This window comes from Emys orbicularis, chromosome 8, assembly GCF_028017835.1.
Source record: "Emys orbicularis isolate rEmyOrb1 chromosome 8, rEmyOrb1.hap1, whole genome shotgun sequence".
NCBI lineage: Eukaryota > Metazoa > Chordata > Testudines > Emydidae > Emys > Emys orbicularis.
The window spans coordinates 9,803,935-9,825,465 of record NC_088690.1 but is presented as its reverse complement, the minus strand read 5'-3'; the positions used below and the strand labels follow the sequence as shown (position 1 = coordinate 9,825,465).

At 37.7% G+C, this 21,531-nt stretch overlaps 1 protein-coding gene across 1 annotated transcript in view; it reads left to right on the top strand.

Moving 5' to 3' along the window:
* Positions 1-21,531, top strand: part of FAF1 (Fas associated factor 1) — a 320,133-nt gene that overhangs the window by 218,851 nt on the left and 79,751 nt on the right. Inside the window, 3 exon segments of the mRNA XM_065409464.1 lie at positions 1,151-1,277; positions 2,738-2,801; positions 3,752-3,833. Coding sequence (XP_065265536.1) covers positions 1,151-1,277; positions 2,738-2,801; positions 3,752-3,833 — 273 coding nt within the window.

Genomic DNA, 21,531 nt, shown 5'->3' with positions numbered 1-21,531 from the left:
TGAAGTCTTATTGCCCCTCAAGTCACTCATGCAGGGCATGGGGTTTTAGGCCTGGTCTACACTTAAAACGTAGCTCAACATACCTACAGCAATCAGGAATGCGAAAAATCCACAACGCTGTGTGCTGTAGCTATGCTTACCTATCCCCTTGGTGCAGATGGAGGCAGGTCAATGAAAGACTGGTTCCATCGACCCAGCTACTATCACTCAGGGAAGTGGAGTTCCTATAGCAATGGAAAAACCCCTTCTGTTTCTGTAATCTGTGTCTACACTATGGGCTTACAGTGGCATATCTATGGTTCCATAACTGTGCTGCTGGAGCGCCTGGAGTGTAGACATGGCTTCACATGTGATTGGTTTGAGGCTGGTTGGTGTGTGCGCCCAGGGGATGTGAGTCATGGATGTATGGAACTCTGGGTTTCTCGTGTTGTGGTTACTGTTGTCTATTTGCACTGAAGTTGTGAAATTGTAACAGCATTGTTTTTTCCTAGCATACGTTCCAGTGGCTTTCTTTTCTTTCTGTAATAACGTCATCACAACTCCTAAATTGGGCATGGTGGGGAGGGTAGTCCTTGCAAGGAAGTCACTTAAAGGGCAATTTAGCATAAGATGGTTGGGGGAGAAGGCCTCCGCAACCATTTTTATGTGAGAAGAGGTGGGGTGTCACTCTTGCAGAATCCAGAACAGTTGACCATTGAAGGCCGCTGGTGAAGGCACAGCTAGATTGAGGGGGACCTGAGTTCTTGGTACAACAGCCTTGTGTGTCCGTCTACACATTGATATGTATAAGTGGTTAGCCTGGTGGCCACTGAGAGTACCGTAGTCTGGTATGCCAGAGCAGGACCAAGTGTTCCTGGATTTTGTGATTGTGGGAATTGGGTTAGGTTGGGTCCCATCCCAATAGTTTTGAGGACTGCCTCCCACAAAAGCTATGTCAACACTGCACTGCAGCACAGACTACAGGGAGTGAATCACAGAGGGCACCCAAGTGTTGTGATCTGCAGTGCTGTGTGTGCACGGACAAGTTTTTATTTATCTAAAGAAAGGCATTTTCAGTATATACTTGTTTATTTCAGCATTATATTTGTGTGTTTCACTTAAAGTGCCTTAACTACGTAACAGGCTTTTTTTTTTTTTTTTTTTTGAATAGCAATGCACTGATGTTCATATGGTGAGTGACAGCGATGGAGATGACTTTGAAGATGCTACAGAGTTTGGAGTTGATGATGGAGAGATGTTTGGTATGGCATCATCTGCCTTGAGGAAATCTCCAATGAGTAAGTATTGAAAGTTAACATATGTAACACTATAGTGAAAGCGACAAGAACTGAAGGATTTAAACAGTAATAGACAAGAAAATATCCTTAATTTCCCTATTGATCCCACTGGTTATTTTCTAGGGTACTGTTAGAAGGACATGCCATATTTCTGTGCCTATTTTATTTTAGTTTTGCGCTGCTTAGTGCCACTTTCACTGAACTGAGAAGAGGCAAAAAGATACAGCTTAGGATTAATGCATTCTGGACACAGTCTATAGCAGATGCTGAAAAAAGCCCATAATGGGAACATTAGAATTGCTATACCAGTTCAGTCTATGATTGCTTTCTCTGACACTGACTAATAGTGGATGCTTCAGAAAGAAACCTGATAATGGGCAACTATGGGATTATCTTCCCAAAGGGGAAATTCCTTTGTGTGTTTACCCTGTGCCTGAAGCATGAAAGTTTAACTCTATCATAAATGCCTATCTAATGTAACTGTGGATTTTCTTTTTAGCTATGTAAATGACTAAGCTTTTCATGTTAATATCCAGTGACAATGAGTTCCCCATGTTTATTTCATGTTGCATAACATATTTCCTTTTATCAGTGTAAGCTTTTTAATTTCATTGGGTGATTCTTTGCTCTCGTACGAGAGTAAGTAGGAGCACCTGGTTATCTTATCTATGCCATTCATTATTTTATATACATCTCTATCAATATTGTTGACTTTAGGGTATGTCTACACTGCGATTAAAAAACCCACAGCATTGAGTCTCAGATCCCAGATCAGCTGACTCGGGCTCAGGCTGCGGGGCTATACAATTGCAGTGTAGACATTCAGGCTTGGGTTGGAGCCCAGACGCTGAGACCTTCCGTCATCACAGGGTCTCAGCACCAGGTCTCCAATCTGAGCCCGAACATCTACACTGCAATTTTATAGCCAGGCAGATCGAGCCTCACGAGCCCAAGTCAGCTGATCTGGACCAGCCACGCCTGTGCCACGTGTCTTTTATCACAGTATAGACTCATCCTTAGGGGCTTCCTTAGGGTCTAATTATGTCGCTAAGTCAGAGTGCTGAAATTTATTTTAAGATTATTCACAAGTTAAAGATTTATCACTAATGAAACGGTTTCTCAACTCTTCCAAGTAGACTTCTTTATTCTAATATGTTAGAATAGCTCCAAAGAGAAGCTGAAATCCAGATCAGTGATGTGCCACATTACAAGTGAGCTTAGAACTTCACCGTTTAGAATGGCCCTGGATATATTCATGGAAGTATCTGGAAATTCTGGGTTCACCCAAAGGGTCATCCTATCAGTAACCTTTGGTGGAACTTACGAACTTCCCCCTGGGCACTTAGAAAGTTGTAAATATGAAAAATTAAGGAAACAAAAAAATGATTTTTGTGGTCTGTGTTATTAAAAACTATTTCCTCCAGATGAATTCAATATATATTTGTACTTGTTTTTTTAAGTGCCAGAAAATGCTGAAAATGAAGGAGATGCCTTATTACAATTTACAGCAGAATTTTCCTCAAGGTAAACTTAGACTATTAACTGTGTAAGACAGATAGTGATTTGTGCTGCACTGTAACTATAATTTAGCAGGCAATTCAAGTAAAAGTAAAATAAATATAAATATTTCCTTATCTGGCATAGGCATTTAGGGCCAGATTCTACCTCACTTACCTTGACTTGAGTGAGAGATCATTTGTGGAGTAAGATACTATTCAGTGTGAGTTAAGATGGCAGGTTCTGTCTTTAATTGAGAAGCCACTTGCTTTATATCACTCCTGAATTCCACAAGGGAGTAGAGGGATAACTAAGATACTGACTATAAACAGTAGCACTGTTAAATTGAATGTAAATGAGCTCTTTCTACCTGAAAAACTGATGACTACTGGAAAATAATATACTTAGTTGCCATGAGAGTTTTAAGAATAGCTAAAATAATTACTAGTTAAATGTGTAAACGTGCTGCTTTTGAGAATTTATATACAATAGATCTGAAACAATTTACTGTTAAACAGTTCCTTATTTCACCACACAAGTGGCACCCTTTGGCAGCCAATAAAGTGAACCCGGTGTATAGTTTGCATACCATGTTAATTTTTATAAAGCATTTGTGGCTCCTTTGTGATGAAAAGCTTTCCATATGTTTGTGATATAATTAAGATGTTATTAAACAAGAATGTCACTCAATCAACTAGTAAGAATATAATAGTGAGGAGAAATAGAACTATGATTGAGAAATAGTACTTAAAATTTACATATTAACTTCAAAATCGAGCCGTTTGTGAGAGCAGGCAGTTGTTATGATAGACAAGTTCATAAGCTCAGCAATCCTATACAAAAACTTCAGAGGGCAGAGGAGATATTTAAGAGTTTAGCCAATGCATGTATTTAAAATGAATTTAAACAGAGCTGAAACTGAAAAAAATTACTTACACTTTATTTTTATTAATTGAATCTTTGTGATTTTCAAATAGATATGGTGACTGCCATCCTGTTTATTTTATTGGGTCACTAGAGGCTGCTTTTCAAGAAGCCTTCTATGGGAAAGCCAGAGATGTAAGTGTGTGTTAACGTTACACTATTTGTATTAGAAGGAAAGTGATAGGGCTAACTATAACATTTGACACTATGCCAAAAAAGTTCTGATTTTTGCTACATTACTTGTAAGCAGTTTCATACTTTTACGTGATTGACTGAAATGTTCAGCCTGCATGTTATGGGAATGACGGGGATAACTCTCACTTGCCAACTGTTCTGTTTTGTCGTGGACTGGCCTTGCTTACATAACCGATCCCAGGCTTTGACGGCTTTGGCCAAAGTTCTAGCAGTCATCTGAGCTTCTAAAGGCTTTTTTCTGTAAGTGTTTGTCTCCTGTCACTAGATATCACTGTTTGGGAGCCTTGTGGCTGACCGTGACAAAGCTGTATATTGGTATCTCTTTTAAATAATGGCTGATACAATCAAATTAGTAAATTTACAATTTTAAGGCCATTGGGGCAGGAAGTGTGCTGCCTTTTGTGTTGGTACAGCATTTACTTAAACACAGAATAGTATTATAGTTTGGAATTTAAGGTTTCTATTCAGCCAAATAGGCACCTCAGGGTTCTGATGTTCCAAATCCATTTGGAAAAGTAGTATTTTCATAAAATAAGAAAGAGAATAGTTGAATGAAGGCCTGGTGTCCTGGATCTAGGAGGGTAAGTACTCACTCACCTGTAATAGTCAACACCTAGATAAAGACTAAAGCACCAATAAAAAGCTTAAGCAGCTTTAATTCATCCTTTAGCTGTCTTGATATTGGTCCCAAAAGAAATGTGCAAACAAAGCGTGTTTGTCTCTCTTGAATTACTCATATTGAAATGGTCTATAAGTATTCCTTGTAACAAAATCTCCACTACTTGCTCTAAGCTAACATTTATTTGACATGTTTGCACACCCCAGCAAGTTTCTTGCAGAATAACTGCTAAATTTGGAGTCTAGTTTCATTAATTTACATGGTTGACAGAGCATGGATTGCTCTAGAACACTTCAGTAGCAAAATAAGAATTGATCGTGACTCGTAGGAGTGTTGGATGCTAAAGCATGTTGGCAATGAGGCAAGTGAATCAGTATAAAAAGATGCTTGATTTAGAGAGTTCACTTTTGACATCTCATCAGAAGTGGATAAAAGCATATAATTATAAAAACAAAGGGCATTTTATTAGCTCTCAGAAACATTATTTTATACCTCCAAAGGGGTTTTTAATACAGTACAACCCAACTGAATGTTCATCTTCAAAATACTTTTCATATACTACTAACATGTAGGATATGGAAGATGCATTCTATTTCCAGTATTTTTCCAGTGGGTTCAGACCAGATCCTTACCAGGATTATCTGATATGTTTAGCAATTTACTATTTATATTACCTTTTTCTTAGGCCAGGTCTACACCCAGCCGCTAGTTCGGCGGCTGGGAATCGAAGTTCTGGGTTCGATTTATCGCGTCTGGTCTGGACGCGATAAATCGATCCCGGAAGCGCTCGCCGTCGACTGCGGTACTCCAGCTCGGCGAGAGGAGTACCGCGGAGTTGACAGGGAGCCTGCCTGCCGCGTGTGGGCCGCGTCTGAACCGCGGTAAATTCGAACTAAGGTATGTCGACTTCAGCTACGTTATTCACGTAGCTGAAGTTGCGTACCTTAGTTCGAATTTGGGGGGTAGTGTAGACCAGGCCTTAGAAATGTTGTTTGTAAATAGTGGCTGAAATATTGATAAAGGCTGAACTATTGATTCCTTTTTGTATTTAAACCCACATATTAAGTTGCTACATTAATTTATATCACATTTCAACATTTTGAATTTTAAAAATGCTTATGAAATAAGTAAAGTTTGATATTATTGTACCTTTTTGCTACTGCAAAAAATCTTTTCAACATTGTTTGAGAACTCAAAATGAAAACAAGTGGACACTTTATTCTGTTTTTGATAATTGTTAAGTTTTATAAAGTGACTGAAAATATGACGTTTTAATTAAGGAAATTATTTTAAGAAATTGCAAGCTAAATATTCCATGTTCTAATTTATACCGTGAAGGGCACTTAATTTTGCCAGGGCAACAGATGAGCTTCAAGCAGCAGCATTCTTCACTTGAAGTGAGAAATTGAGTTCCAAGAGTAAATAAAAACAAGATTGAAGGTTTAAATCCTCTGCTAGGCTTTTTGAACTTATATACTCATTAAATGTTTATTGGAGTGGTGGGATTATGAAGGATTTGGGGAGCTTCCATCAGCTGGTATATAGTTAATCACTAAGTAAAACACTACATTTGATAGAGTGTTTCTCACGATGCCACACTCAATCCATCTTAATGAAAACCGCTTCAGACTGATTTAATTTGAGAGCACTTGGCAGTGAGAGTGCTTATAGATCTTAGCCTTTTTCTTGAGGAATTTGCAGTGCTGCCCAAAGCACTGTACAGTCCAGTTTCAGTGACATAGCCATTAATATCTTTTTTCCTATCTCTATTGCTGACATTTTCTGAAAAAAATCCTAAGTTTATATAAATTTGCAGCCTTCTTGCAGAAATATTTGAGAGATGATTTTATGAAAGGTATTTACCTCAATCAGTTTGCAGTTACTTTGAAGTACTTTTTTAAAATAATTTTTAAAACATTTTGTTATCAAAATAGGTATTTTAATGGAGGCTTTTCTCTAAATCTTTCACTTGCATGTGTCAGAAAGCAGAGACATTTGATACTTTGTTTCAGAAGACATTAACTGAAAAAGAACTTTAATTTTAATATAGCTAACTCTGCCTCATTTTTGACTAGTATTTGCAGTTTGGCTTCTTGACTTTGAGACTTTAGATAACTAATATTATGTTTACTTTTAAAGCAACTTCTTCCATAACAATCCCTGTACTAGCTGTGAAGGGGAAAAATATGCCCAAGTTCTGTCTTGATTTACATCCTGTATATAGATCTGCCCACAGTATGTCGAGTCAGAATTTGGCTCATGATCTTCCCGTAAAATGCCATGAAAGCAACTCTGTACATCAGCTAGTCCTTTGTGCTCAGTAGAAACGTAGCAAATGTACAGCAAGCTGTCTTCCCATTAACAACTGATGTCCTGAGGTAGCTTCTAAATCTGGCTGCGTGTTCTGTTGTGAGTTCACAAGAAACTTACTGCATATTCAGTACAAAAGAAAGACATTTAGTTTATCAGTTACTGTGTGAGTGTGGTGAGGGTGAGGAAGGAAGACGTGGGTTTATTAAAACAAAAAAAGAAATATGGTTGTATAAAACACTTTAGTTTATTCCAACCCAGTGAAGGAAATCTCCATGGTATCATTTTGAGTTTCTGGCCCTATATATTATAGTTTTAAATAGCTACTGTATAGGAACATAAGAATAGCTAGAGAAGATGCTACAGAGGAAGTGTTAAAACCCCCCATCATGGACAAGTTTGTAATTACATACTTATGTGGAAGTTTATTCCTAGCTTCAAGCAGTTAGTGGTTGACTTATGTTCTGCAGCATGAGGGAATCCATTCCTTATAAATGTTTATCATGTGTAATGAATAACTTTGGGTGGTACTGTTATTTGTGTGTCTAATCTCTCTTTTTGCCTCCCACTAAGTTCTTTGCTTGAATAATTAAAAATTAAAGTATTTCCTTTTTATCAATGGTTGCTTGCTTTTCAATTTCAGTGGGTGATCCCTAGGTCTTTTATTATGAGAGCGGGTAGAGGATCATCTGATTTACCTTCTCAAGAGCACTAATTTTTATATACCTCTGTCAGATCACCTCTTGTCTCTCTCAATTTCTCTCTCCACCCACTTCTAATAGTTATATTAAATATCACTCCTATTGCAGATCCTTAGTGGCCCCCTGCATTGCATGCACTCGTTGCTTCCTGACAATTAGCCACTTAGACCAGCACTTTGATTTCGATCTCTTAGACAGTTTTTGATCTATGGCAGAATTTTAACTCTGGGTACTTAATTTCCATAATAGCCTCCTATAATTTGACTTAATTTAAGACTTTTTGCAAGTCCAAATAAATTGACCCTTTCTCATCCACCAACATGCTGATTCGCTGGAAGAATTGTAATACACTGGAGCAGCAGAATATTCCTTTACAGAAGCCTTCCTGCTGTCTATGTTTGTCTATGTGTTTTACAACTTGGTGTCTCATTGGCATGACATAATGGAAATTGTATATGTAGACAACATGCCAGCCTTAGCAGAGATTAGCCAAAGAGTTGCATCTCACATCCATTCAAACCTAAACCATTTCTTTCTATTAATGTCATAGTGTTTTTTATAATTGTGGTGAATTTTGTCACCTGATTGCTGTTGTGTCTATATATTTGATCCTTATATATTTGCAGTCTTGTCTTTCTTTTTAGTTTGACTCCAAACAAGAGTTTATTTGCTCTATATTTCATGCTGTAGTATGGTCTTTGTTTTCTCCATTATATTTCAATAGAAACAGTTCTTTCTTGAAGCTCTTCTTCTTTTTCTTGTCTTTTTAAAAAAATTCTGTATTGTATTATTAGCCTTTCTTGTAATACAATACTTATAAGATTCTCTCTATATATGATGATTAGTACTATATATTGTACTATGTGAAGCATACTTTCGTTTTGTTGAGTTGTAATTTGGTGTGCAGAGAGTAGAGGAATGATGAAGTCTCTGTGTGTATGAGCCAACTGTTGTTCTAACCCATCTGCTGTTGTGATTTAGGCAGCAGCAAAAGTTGGAAATTAAACCTTTGATTCCTTCTGCTTACTGCTCAGAATCCCAAGTCCATACCTGTCACCTTTTCAGAAAGAAAACCCATCCTGCTGTTGCTAAAAGAAAGAGTCCTTACGTTAGGAAGGGTTATATTTATAATGGTTCTAAGTCAAGTGGAAAGCTATTATAGAACTTAGAAAATAGCGTCATCTGTCAGTGCAGCCCAGGATTTGGTTAAATTGTCCACAATCTGCCTTCAGTATGACTAGCTATATTGGGCCTGATTTTCAGAAGTGTTGAGCACCAGCAACACTATCTGAAGTCATGGGAGCTGGAACTGCTCAGTATTTTTGAAAATCAGGCGTGTAGTTTTCTCACCTTATAACATCACCTTGGGCTGTGAGTGTGGGTAGGTAGATTATACTTCTCTAAGTTTAGACCTATTCTCCGTCTTTCAGTGACATTGCTTGCTTGAAGTACTATTTGGCTGGGACCTGCAGAACACCCAAGATGCCAGAAGGAGCCTGTAAACTATTGGCTAGGTTTCATACTTTCCCTATTCCGTTCTTTTCTGCTCTGTGAGAGCCACATCTTTTGAAAGATCTGGAAAGAACATTGGCAATTCTGAGAGTAGTTAAAAATTATCTTGAAATGACGATAGGTCAAAAGCAATCTTTTGAAGAGCTTTTCGGATTTCACAGTGTTGACCGTAAAAATGATTTTTTTAGACAGCAGAGTTGATTTGGGCTCCAGGGTTATCCACAGTACTTTACTAGCATAGAAAGAGGAAGTCCTTTGTAATATTTTAGGAACAGTGACTGTAAGAATACTAACAAAAAGTTTTTAAAACATTTTTTTCAAAGAGTACTTATAATTATTTTAAGGAACCTAAATATATTGTGATAGAAAAAAGGTATCGCAGCCTCATTAGACAATCTACTAACTAAAAAGGTTATATTTCTCATTCTCCACAAAAATGTTTTTCTAACCATATCATCTAGGGCTGTGATCTCATCATCTGAAGTGCTGATTTCTTTGTATGTACACCGCTACCTTGATATAACGCGACCCGATATAACACGAATTCGGATTTAGCGCGGTAAAGCAGTGCTCCGGGGGGGGGGGGGGGCTGCGCAGTCCGGTGGATCAAAGCATGTTCAATATAACGCGGTTTCACCTATAACACGGTAAGATTTTTTGGCTCCCAAGGACAGCGTTATATCGAGGTAGAGGTGTAGTTGGTATATCTTGTACGTAGATGGAAAACCTGAATGCTGCATGAAGTGGTATTGTTGATCCACTAGTCCACAGTCTTCCTTCTGACTGAGTATTTTGGTATTGCCCCAGCATGATGCTCAAGAGCACTATCCAGCTGGAGAGATGCCTTCTTTTTTCTGAGACATAAAACTGGCTACTTTGCACGTTTGTAGTCTTTAAAACAGTTCAATCCTGTTGACTGTCAAGGGTAAGCAACTATTTAATTTTTTCATTAGTGTAACTTGTGTCGGACACCTGGAGCTTGGGATAGGTACTTCTTTTTTATTTTTTGTGTAAATCCAAACAAACAAAAATCTGATGGCTCATTGTGCAAAAGCTGTATCCTTACCAGATTGCAACATGAGTAATTGTTATTTTTTATCTCTGCTTGTATTGCACAACATATTGATTAAACAGACTAGAGAGATATAAAATTAACATGGCACACATTAAATGGATTAAAAACTGGCTAACTGATAGGTCTCAAAATGTAATTATAAATGTGCTTCCAGTGGGGTCCCCCAGGGGCTGGTTCTTGGCCCTACGCTATTTAACATTTTTATCAATTGACCTGGAAGAAAACATAAAATAATCACTGATGAAGTTTGCAGATGACACAAAAATTGAGGAAATAATTAAGAGGACAGGTAACTGATTCAGAGCTATCTGGATCTGTTGGTAAACTGGGTGCAAGCAAACAACATAAGAATATAAGAATGGCTATACTGAGTCAGGCCAATGGTCCATCTAGCCCAGTGTCCTGTCTTCTAACACTGGCCAATGCCAGATGCATCAAAGGGAATGAACAGAACAGGACAATTACTGAATGATCCAGTCCCAGCGTCTGGAAGTCAGAAGCTTAGGGACATCTTGAGCATGTGGTTGCATCCCTGACCATCTTGGCTAATAGCCATTGATATGTACTCCATTAACTTGTCTAATACTTTTTTGAATCCACTTACAGTTTTTGCCTTCATAACATCCTCTGGTAATGAGTTCCGCAGATTGACTGTGCGTTGTATGAAGAAATACTTAATTTTGTTTGTTTTAAACCTACTGCCGATTAATTTCATTGGATGACCCCTGGTTCTTGTGTTATGTTAAGATATAAATAACACTTCTTTATTCGCTTTCTCCAACTATTCATGATTTTATAGACTTCTATCATATCACCTCTGTCATCTCTTTTCCAAGATGAATATTCCCAGTCTTTTTAATGTCTCCTCATCTGGAAGCTATTCCATACCCTTAATCATTTTTGGGTGCCCTTCGGTGTACCTTTTCTAATTCTAATATATCTTTTTTTGAGATGGGGTGTCCAGATCTGCATGTAGTATTCAAGGTGTGGGCATACCATGGATTTATATAGTGGCATTATGTCATTTACTCTCTTATTATCTATCCCTTTCCTTATGGTTCCTAACATTCTGTTCAACTTTTTTGACTGCTGCTGCACATGGAGTGGATATTTTCAAAGAAATATTCACAATGACTCCAGGATCAATTTCTTGAGTGGTAATAAGTAATTTAGACTCCATCATTTTGTATGTAAAGTTGGTTTTATGTTTTCCAATATGAATTACTTTGTATTTCTCAACACTGAATTTCATCTGCCATTTTGTTGCCCAGTTACCCAGTTTTGTGAGACCCCTTTGTAGCTCTTCACAGTCAGCTTTGGATTTAACTATTTTGAATAATTTTGTATCATTTGCAGACTTTGCCACCTCATTGTTTACCCCCTTTTCCAGATCACTTATGAGCACTAGTCCCAGTGCAGATCCCTGGAGAACACCACTATTTACCTCTCTCCATTCTGAAAACTTTATTCCTACCCTTTGTTTCCTATCTTTGAATCAGTTACTGATCCATGAGAGAACCTTCCTTCTTATCCCATGACTGCTTACTTTGTTTTAGAGACTTTGATAGGGAACCTTGTCAAAGGTGTTCTGAAAGTCCAAGTACACTATATCTCCTGGATCACCCTTGGCCAAATGTCAGTTGATCCCCTCAAAGATTTTGAATAGATTGGTGAGGAATGATTTCCTTTTACAAAAGCCGTGTTGACTTTTCACCAACAAATCGTGTTAATCTATGTGTCCAATAATTCTGTTCTTTACTGTAGTTTCAGCCAATTTGCCTGGTACTGAAGTTAGGCTTACCAGCCTGTAATTGCCAGGATCGCTTCTAGAGCCTTTTAAAGAAATTGGCCTCACATTAGCTATCCTCCAGTCATCTAGTACAGAAGCTGATTAAGTGTTAGCTTACATACCACAGTTGCAAGTTCTGAAATTTCATATTTGAGTTCCTTCAGAACTCTTGGGTGAATACCATCTGGTCCTGGTGACTTATTACTTTTAAATTTATCAATTTGTTCTAAAACCCCCTCTAGTGACACCTCAATCTGGGACAGTTTCTCAGATCTGTCACCTAAAAAGAATGGCTGAGGTATGGGAATCTCCCTCATATCCTCTGCAGTGAAGAACGATGCAAATAACTCATTTAGCTACTCCTCCTTGTCTTCCTTGAGTGCTCCTTTAGCACCTTGGTCATCCAGTGCCCCCCTAGATTGTTTGGCAGGCTTCTTGCCTCTGAAGTACTTAAATTTTGTTTTGCTGTTAGTTTTTGAGTCTTTGGCTAATTGCTCTTCAAATTCTTTTTTGGCCTGCCTAATTTATACTTTTACACTTGACTTGCCAGAGTTTATGCTCCTTTCTATTTTCCTTAGTATGATTTGACTTCCAAATTTTAAAGGATGCCTTTTTGCCTCTAAATACTTCTTTTACTCTGTTGTTTAGCCATGGTAGCATTTTTTGTCCTCTTACTATTCTTTTTAATTTGTAGTATACAATTAATTTTAGCCTCTATTATGGTATTTTTTAAACATATCTATGCAGCTTGCAGGCATTTCACTCTTGTGACTGTTCCTTTTAATTTCTGATTAGCTTCCTCATTTTTGTATAGTTTCCCCCTTTCTGAAGTTAAATGCTACTGTGACAGACTTCTTTGATATTTTCCCACACACAAGAATGTTACATTTAATTATGTTATGGTTGCTTTTTCCAAGCAGTTCAGTTATATTGAGATCTTGGACCAGATCCTGTTGTCCACTTATGACTAAATCAAGAATTACCTCTTCCCTGGTGGGTTCCAGGACTAGGTGCTCCCAGAAGCAGTCATTGATAGTGTCTAGAAACTTTATTTCTGCATCCCATCCCATGACATGCACCCCGTCAATATGGGGATAGTTGAAATCCCCCATTATTATTGAGTTTTCTATTTTTATAGCCTCTCTAATTTCCATGAGCATTTCACAATCATGGTCACCATCCTGGTCAGGTGGTCAGTAGTGTATTCATACTGCTATACTCCTATTATTCAAGCATGGAATTTCTAGTGATAGAGATTCTGTGGTACAGTTTAATTCATTTAAGATTTTTACTATGTTTGACTCTATGCTTTCTTTCACATATAGTGCCACTTCCCCACCAGCACGACCTGTTCTGTCATTCCTGTATGTTTTGTACCCTTAGTATTTCAAACTATGTGTTTTTAATATGGGTAAATGTAAATGTATACACCTAGGCCATACATACAGGATGGGGGAGTCATTGCTGCGAAGCAGTGACTCTGAAAAAGATTTGTGGGTTGTGGTGGATAATCAACTGAACCTCAGCTCTCAATATGATGCTGTGGCCAAAAGAGCTAATGTGATCCTGGGATGTATAAACAGGAAAATTGTGAGTAGAAGTACAGAGCTTATTTTACCTCTGTATTTGGCACTGGTGTGACTGCTACTCCAATACTGTGTCCAGTTCTGATGTCCACAATTCAGGAAAGATGTTGAAAAATCAGAGAGAGTTCAGAGAAGAACCATGAGAATGACTGAAGGATTAGAAAACCTTATAGTGATATAGTGATGACTGAAGGATTAGAAAATCTTATAGTGATAGACTCAAAGAGCTCAATCTATTCAGCTTAACAAAGAGAAAGTTAAGGAGTGTTTTGATTAGTCTATAAATATCTACATGGTGAACAAATATTTAATAATGGGCCCTTCAGTCTAGCAGAGAAAGGTATAAAATGATCCAATGGATGAAAGTTGAAACTAGACAAATTCATACTGGAAATAAGACATAAATATTTGACAGTGAGGTAATTCATTGCTGGACAATTTACCAAGGGTCATAGTGGTTTCTTCATCCCTGAAAATTTTTATATCAAGCTTGGATGTTTTTCTAAAAGATCTGCTCTAGGAATTATTTGGGGACATTCTATGGCCTGTGTTATACAGGAAGTTGGATTAGATTATCATAATAATCCGTTTTGGCCTTGGAATCTATGAATCTATTAAATGTTTTCCTTGTGGTTTCAAGTGGATATTATTCTTCACTTCCTGTCCTCAAGTGTTACCATTCTTTTGCACTGTTAAACAGTGTTTGCATTTCGTTTGCGGATGAATATAAATATAAAGAGATTTGGTATCTTTCAGGATGAAAGGTGGTATATAAATGCACTTCATCATCGTACTCTACTAATAAACATCTTGAATGTGTTAAGCCATCTCTTAAATTCTAAGTCACCTCTGAAAAGCTTTATAAAATTTGGAATTCCATCCTCTTGCATTTCCCCCGCCCCCAATAGTGCAAACACACGGGTTTCTGCCACAGAAATCCTTCTCTAATTTATAATTTAGAATTTTTGTAGGCGAGATGGCATATAGGTTATCAGTGTGATCTGATTTGAATTGTTTGGCATCCACCACCATGGTATATGAGCACCTTGCTGAAATTACTTAAACAACAAAATGTGTAAATACAACTGTTTAAGCTCTGAGAGTGCTTAAAGCTTAAGTAATGGCTCGTAGTGCTCTGAGAAGTAAGAACCAGAGGTTATCAATTGTCTTCTGGTCCTTACCTCTGTGTTTGGCACTGGTATGACTGCTATTGGAATTCTGTGTCTAGTTCTGGTGTCCACAATTCAAGAAATATGTTGATAAAATGCAGAGGGGTCAGACAAGAGCCACAAAAATGACTGAAGGATTGGAAAACATGCTTTATAGTGAAAAACTCAAGGAGCTCAATCTGTTTAGCTTGTCAAAGAGAAAGTTAAGTGGTGACTTAATCACAGTCTATAAGTACCTACATGGGGAATAGATATTTGATAATAGAGGGCTCTTCAATCTATCAGATAAAGATATAACAAGATCAAATGGCTGGAAGTTGAAGCTAGACAAATTGAGACTTGAAATAAGGTGCAATGTTTAATAGTGAGGGTGATTAGCTATTGGAACAGCTTACCAAGGGTGAGGCTAGATTTTCCATCTCTGGAAATTCTTTAATCAAAATCAGGTGTTTTTCGTAAAGTTGTGCTTTTAGGTCAAACAGGAATTAATTTAGAGAAGTCCTATGACCTGTGTTATGCAGGAGATCAGACTAGATAATCACAGTGGTCCCTTCGGACCTTACAATCTGTGTATCCATGGAGTAATGTTTAGGCCAGACTCCTTTTGGGGAATTGAACCTGGTTAGCGTTCCTATTCTGTCAGCCTTTGGCATCTGTGTCCTCTTGGGTTCATTCTAGTCCAACACTTCTGATGGTGCATTAGATGTTGGAATTAGCAATCCTTAGTTTTTAACATTTTTTTTTCTTTTTCCGTCATGTATGTAATACAAACACACACAAAGGTTCCTGTGTGTCCTCATTCTACTACCCAGGGATAAACACATAGTTTCACTGGAAATGGGTTTGAGCTTTGACCAGTTTCTGCCTTAATCTGTCATCAAAGTGGAATCAACTCTAACATCTGTCATCTGGATATCAAAGAGGGCTTAAATTCTGCTCATGAGATGAAGATGATGTGTATTAGAATATCTGTTTGTGCTCAAGGAGACTTTTCAAAGTGGTTTTTAAGTCTCTAAGGCTACCTTAGATAGATGGATCAGGTTGTTCATTTGAAAGGCTTAAAGAGTGGAAAACATGTCCTTTTGTTCAGTTAAAATCAGTTCTCACTGCACAAAGCCTTTGGGCTGGAGGAAGAAGAAAGATCTTGATTCAGGAAACCTTCTACCAGCTTGAAAGAACACTTGTGCATTTACCAGATGCTATTGAGTAAGCATTTCTGCTTCAATTATTATCCTGAACAGGTGGGTGTGAGATGCAGAAAGCAAAATTTCAGGTCACCAGTGCTACCAGTTCTCACAATGTTATCACTGCTCTTGTCATGCTTGGTATTTTTCTTAAAGCTCCAACACCTGGATTCCCGTTGTTACATTAGAATCTCAGTTTACTTAATTTATTTTTAGATGGAAAGTTGTGGTTAGAGCTTCAAGAGATGGTCTCTAAAGGCTCCAACACCTGGAGACAGATAAAAAGTTCCCAAAATTTATTTTAAAAAATCTTAATGCAATCTCATTATATTTTGGAACCTGAAACATGGTTTATGAATGCATAGGATTGTCAATACAGTGTCTTTCCTTAATGCTTTGAGTGCTATATGTCAAGAGGAAAATCCATTTTTATTAGTGTTCTTTAAAGTCTTGTACTAAGACCTGTAAAGCATTTGACTTAGTCCTTCATGACATTCTGATTTAGGAAAAACCAACACTGTACAAAATCAATGTAGCCCACATTAAATGGATTAAAAGCAGGTTAACTGATAAAGTTCAGAAAGTAATTGTAAGTTAAGAATCATTTTATGGGAGTGTTTTTAGTGGGATCCCACATTGATCTGTTCTTGGCCAAATGATATTCAATATATTTTTCAGTGATCTGGAAGAAACTGTAGAGTAATTGCTGGTAAAATTTGCAGATGACACAAAAATTGATGGAATTGTAAATAACAATGGGAATGCGTCAGTTATACAGATCAATCTGGATCACTTGGTAAGGTGGGCAAATTTGAACAATGTTTTTAATAGAGCCAATTGCAAGATCATACATTTAGGAACAAAAAATGTAGGTCACACTTACAAGATGGGAGAGAGTACCCTGTAATGCAATGACACTGAAAAGGACTTAAGGGTTATAGTAGATAACCAACTGAACATGAACTCCCAGCATGATGCCGTAGCTAACAAGGTGACTATGGTCCTTGGAGGCATAAGCAGGGGAATATCAAGTCAATATATGGCATTAGTGAGATGATTACTGGAATATTATGTCCAGTTCTGGTGTCCACACTTGAAAAAATCCTTTTGCCCACTCACTGATGACTAGTGGGAAGCTCTCCGTGATGACTGTGGAAACCTAAAGTATTGATTTCTGCAGTTTAAGTTTTGATTTAAAAACTGTTGAGTTTCTTGTCCTTATGGTTCTAAAGTTTAATTTTCCAAGTGTGAACTGATGCAGTGCTCTGAGCCTTCAGATAGAGCCGATGCTTCTCCTGATGCTCAGACCTTTCCCAAGCAGCACCAGAAAAATGAAATGAACAAAACTGATTAGTTTCACAGCTGCCATACAGAACACTGGGCTAGATTTATATTAATTCCATGCTCCAGAGCTAGCTGCGCTTGTTAACCAGCATCCTGCACATGGTTCTCACTTGTTGGTAGGACACACACACACACACACACACACACACACACACACACACACACACACACGTCTTGTGTATATACTTCTGGCTAGTAGGTTTAATCCTCTGACTGGTTAGATACCTGACAAATTTTTAATCCTTTTTCTAAATATAAGGGAAAACTGATATCTCAGATACATCTGTGTTGTAATTTATGGCAAATGCTGACTTTTTTATGGCCACAGTAGTTCTAGATTGGCTGGTCTAGAGATTGAAATAATCTGTTTGGCCGCAAAAGAGAGGGTGAAATAGGATTTCAAGCTACTTTATTCTGCCCTGATAAGGTGTCTAAATTGAGACCCATAAGGGGAATCACCTCTTGAGGTGATTTGGTGGCTCAGTCTACATGTCTATTTGGTCTTTTGGCTCTCTGAGACTGTCAAGAAGAATGCTAATTGTGATATTTGTTCTTGAGCTGTGGATACGTATCTAGTAGAAACCTGACTAGGCTGGATTTAAATATAGGTAAAAGGCCAGTTCCCTGAATAGTCCACTATTTCAGCATCCTTAAGATCTATTTCTTTTGTTTGTTTGTTTGTTTCTACCTAAACCACCAGTGACAGGGGTTCCCTCATTCCTTCTATAAGAGTGCAAAAGAAATGAACTTTTCTCAAGTGCCACAGGAATGTAAGTGTTCTTGAGACTTTGATGGTCAAGACTAGTAAACTGGTGTGCAGAAGCCCAGTACACCTCAAGAAGTCTGTTAATGGAAGCCCTAGTGCAGGGGTCGACATCCTTTCATAAGTGGTATGCCGAATCTTCATTTATTCACTCTAATTTAAGGTTTCGCGTGCCAGTAATACATTTTAACGTTTTTAGAACATAAGAACATATGAAAGGCCGTACCGGGTCAGACCAAAGGTCCATCTAGCCCAGTAGGTCTCTTTGTATAAGTCTATAATATATAACTAAACTATTGTTGTATGTAAAGTAAATAAGGTTTTTAAAATGTTTAAGAAGTTTCATTTAAAATTAAATTAAAATGCAGAGCCCCCCAGACCGGTGGCCAGGACCCGGGCAGTGTGAGTGCCACTGAAAATCAGCTTACGTGCTGCCCTAGTGTGTCACTGATAAAGGGTCCATCACTGAGGCCTTCTTGGAATATTAACATAATGAGAGCTTTGTTCCTTCTCATCTTCCTCAATACCTGGTATAGGAATGGGAGTAGCAGAAAACTTATTATCCAGCTAAAGTCCCAGGTGGAACTATTTACAATTGAGGCATGTGATTTTTCAAAAGTGCCTGAGTCACTTAGATCCCTTAACTTTCAATGAGACTTATGCTCCTAAGTCACCTTAGGCTATGTCTACACTACGCAGCTTTCAGCAACACAGCTGTGCCGCTAAAAGGTGCGCAGTGTAGCTGCTGTTTGTTGGCAGGAGAGAGCTCTCCTGTCAACGAAAAAACTTCCACCCCCAACAAGTGGTGTTAGCATTGTCGGCAGGACAAAACACTGTTCACACCGGCGCTTGTTGTTGACAAAACTTTTGTCTTTCGTGGGGTGGGGTGTGTGTGTTGTTGTTGTTGTTGGTTTTTTTTTTTTGTTTTGTTTTGTTTTCTTAACACCTCTGAACCACAAAAGTTTTGTCTTTCACTTGCTAGTGCAGACAAAGGGTTAGGGCCAGATTTTTAAAGGCGTTTAGGCACCTAAAAATGCGGATAGACAGTGGAATTTTCAAAAGCACGTAGGCACCTAACTCCCATTGAGATCAACCTTTAAAAATCAGGTCCTTTGGCATTTTTGGAAATCCCAGCCCTAGTGTATTAAAAGAACTAAAAAGTGCATTGTAAAAAATATGAAAGCAACATACATTTTCCTAGCAAAGGATGCTCAGGAGATGACTAGTTTTGATTTTTTTTTTATGTATATTTGCTATCATTTAAATTATCTTTCTACTGCCTCTTTTTACTGTTATCCTAACAGTAAACCTCAATGTGGCCTGCAAGTTTTTTGGGCCCATGATTTTACAGCTGCAATCAACTGAAGTAACAAAAGATAGTTTAGCCCTCTAACTACCTGATATCTGGATGCAAATGACAATTATACCCACAAATAAGGTAGTTCAAATGTAGACATCTCTTGTTTGTGTGCATAAGTTTGTGCGCCTGTCTTGTTTACTAAAATTTGGCCGTAATCTTTTAATCTTAAAACTGTACATATTTTGGAACATTCAGTTGGATGGAATCTCATATTTAACAGTTTCATGGGGTTGTTTCTTTGGAACTAAAAGTGTTTCTCAAGAGCCTTTTTTTATCAGCTCCCAGTGAAAAGAGGAGAGCAAAGCCATCCGCTTACCACAAAGCAGTGCCACCACAAAGGAAAGATTAAGGGTTTAGAGAGAGGTCAATGTGGGTTTTTCTCTAACTAAACACTTTCCTAAAGTTTCCTTGTGGAAAAAATAATGAAGTCATCTAAGAGTTTTTAAAGAATTTTTATTTCTTTTTCACCGTCTGCATTCGCTTGTCTTCCCAGCATGGATGTTTAATCTTTCTAGGCTTTGTGAATTGGCCCAAATGAATAAGTGGTGAGTTGTCTCTCTAGGAGCTAGAGGCTTATTCTAAGGCCCTAATCACTGAGTAAACACATCTTTGCCCTCCCTCTCTTACAACTGCTATATAATAGTCGAGATTCTAGCACAGTAACCTGGATATTGCAGGGATCGATGCTTTGAAATGCAGAATGGCTGATCCTCAAAAACAGACAGTGCCTGATCTTCCTCTGTCTCTTTCTTCTTTTTAAATTAAATATCACCACAGAGATGCTGTTTTATTGCTTGATATTGTGCATTAGTGCCCTGGATTTTCAAGTTTAGTTTCAGTCAACACTGTTGGCTGCACTTATATGGAACTCTGCATGTTAGGCTTATTAATGGCCTTTCCTGGCACATGTGTATTTGGTTCTGAAGAACATTTAAATTAAATCAGACAAACATTAATGTATATTACTAATCCCTTTCTCAAAGTCTAATGTTCAAATGTACTCTTTTTGTTTAAACAGACATTGCTAAACTTTACCCATAGCCAGTGTTCTAGGTTATAAATATACTGATTTTTCTAAAAATGAATTGCCCCAAAATTGTACCCCATATCTTGATATATTAATGCAAGGTACCAGATCAATATCCTACGTAGATGTTACTTCGTATGGATAGATTTTCAATCACCTTTATAAAAATTATATGCAAAAACACTCACCCATTTGCCATACTTGTCACTTGCCTTCTCAGCATGGATGTTTAAGCAGTATTTTTAAATAATGTCCCTAACAATAATTTTTGTGGTTATTTTCTGTTGCTTTTCGAAAACTGTGTTTTTGATTTATTCAGATACCAGATATCAGAACATGGTCCTTTCCCCTAATCATCTTTTTCCCTATATTATTCCCACCCCACCTTCTTCCCCTATGTACACGCAGATATACCAGTCACTTCCCTTCCTGACATGTGGTCTGCCATTACATCTCCATATTATGGGGAGGATGCACAGTTGCATTGTTGGCTACTTTCATTGCAGATTTAGATATTGGTTTCCGAAGAACTATGCAGAGGTGATCCTCTCCCTTGCAAGTACATAATCTCTAAAATAGTCTAGTCTTCAGCAAAATGGGAAATCATAATTGTTTCCAAACTTGGCTCTCTTATGGCAACAGCCAGGCTAACAACAGTTCACTATCATTTTGTTAAGCTGAACATTTACAATTTACTTTGTTGTGACAAAAGGCATGGTTTTGGTAAATGAGAACTGTATTCAATATTGTCTTTACTGTGCAGCAAGCCAAAAATAGTTAGCTCATTCTCAGAACTAAATGTGAAGTGGATGTTCCTTGGTATGCATTTTTCAGGAGGCTGTCAAATGTTTACTGCAGGTACTTTTGTTTAAATAAGCTTTTTATTTTTTGTGTTAAAATGTATATCTTTAATATTAATCTACTTTAAGGATATCCCAAATCACTTTTAGGAAATAAGAAGAAAAAATCACTTTTGGGCTTTTACTTGGATTTTGAAAGAGAATGTTGACTATTTGGATTAAAAATATTTGAGTGGATTTTGGGGGATAGAGGGTAGTTTGACTTTAATTGCTAGAATTCAATTTTTCTTTCCATGTTACTAAACTGTATGAAACAGCTGAATCAGAACATTTGTTTATGTTGAGAGTCAGCCTCGCACTGTAGACAGTCTTGTGCGCACTAACACACAAACCTACGGT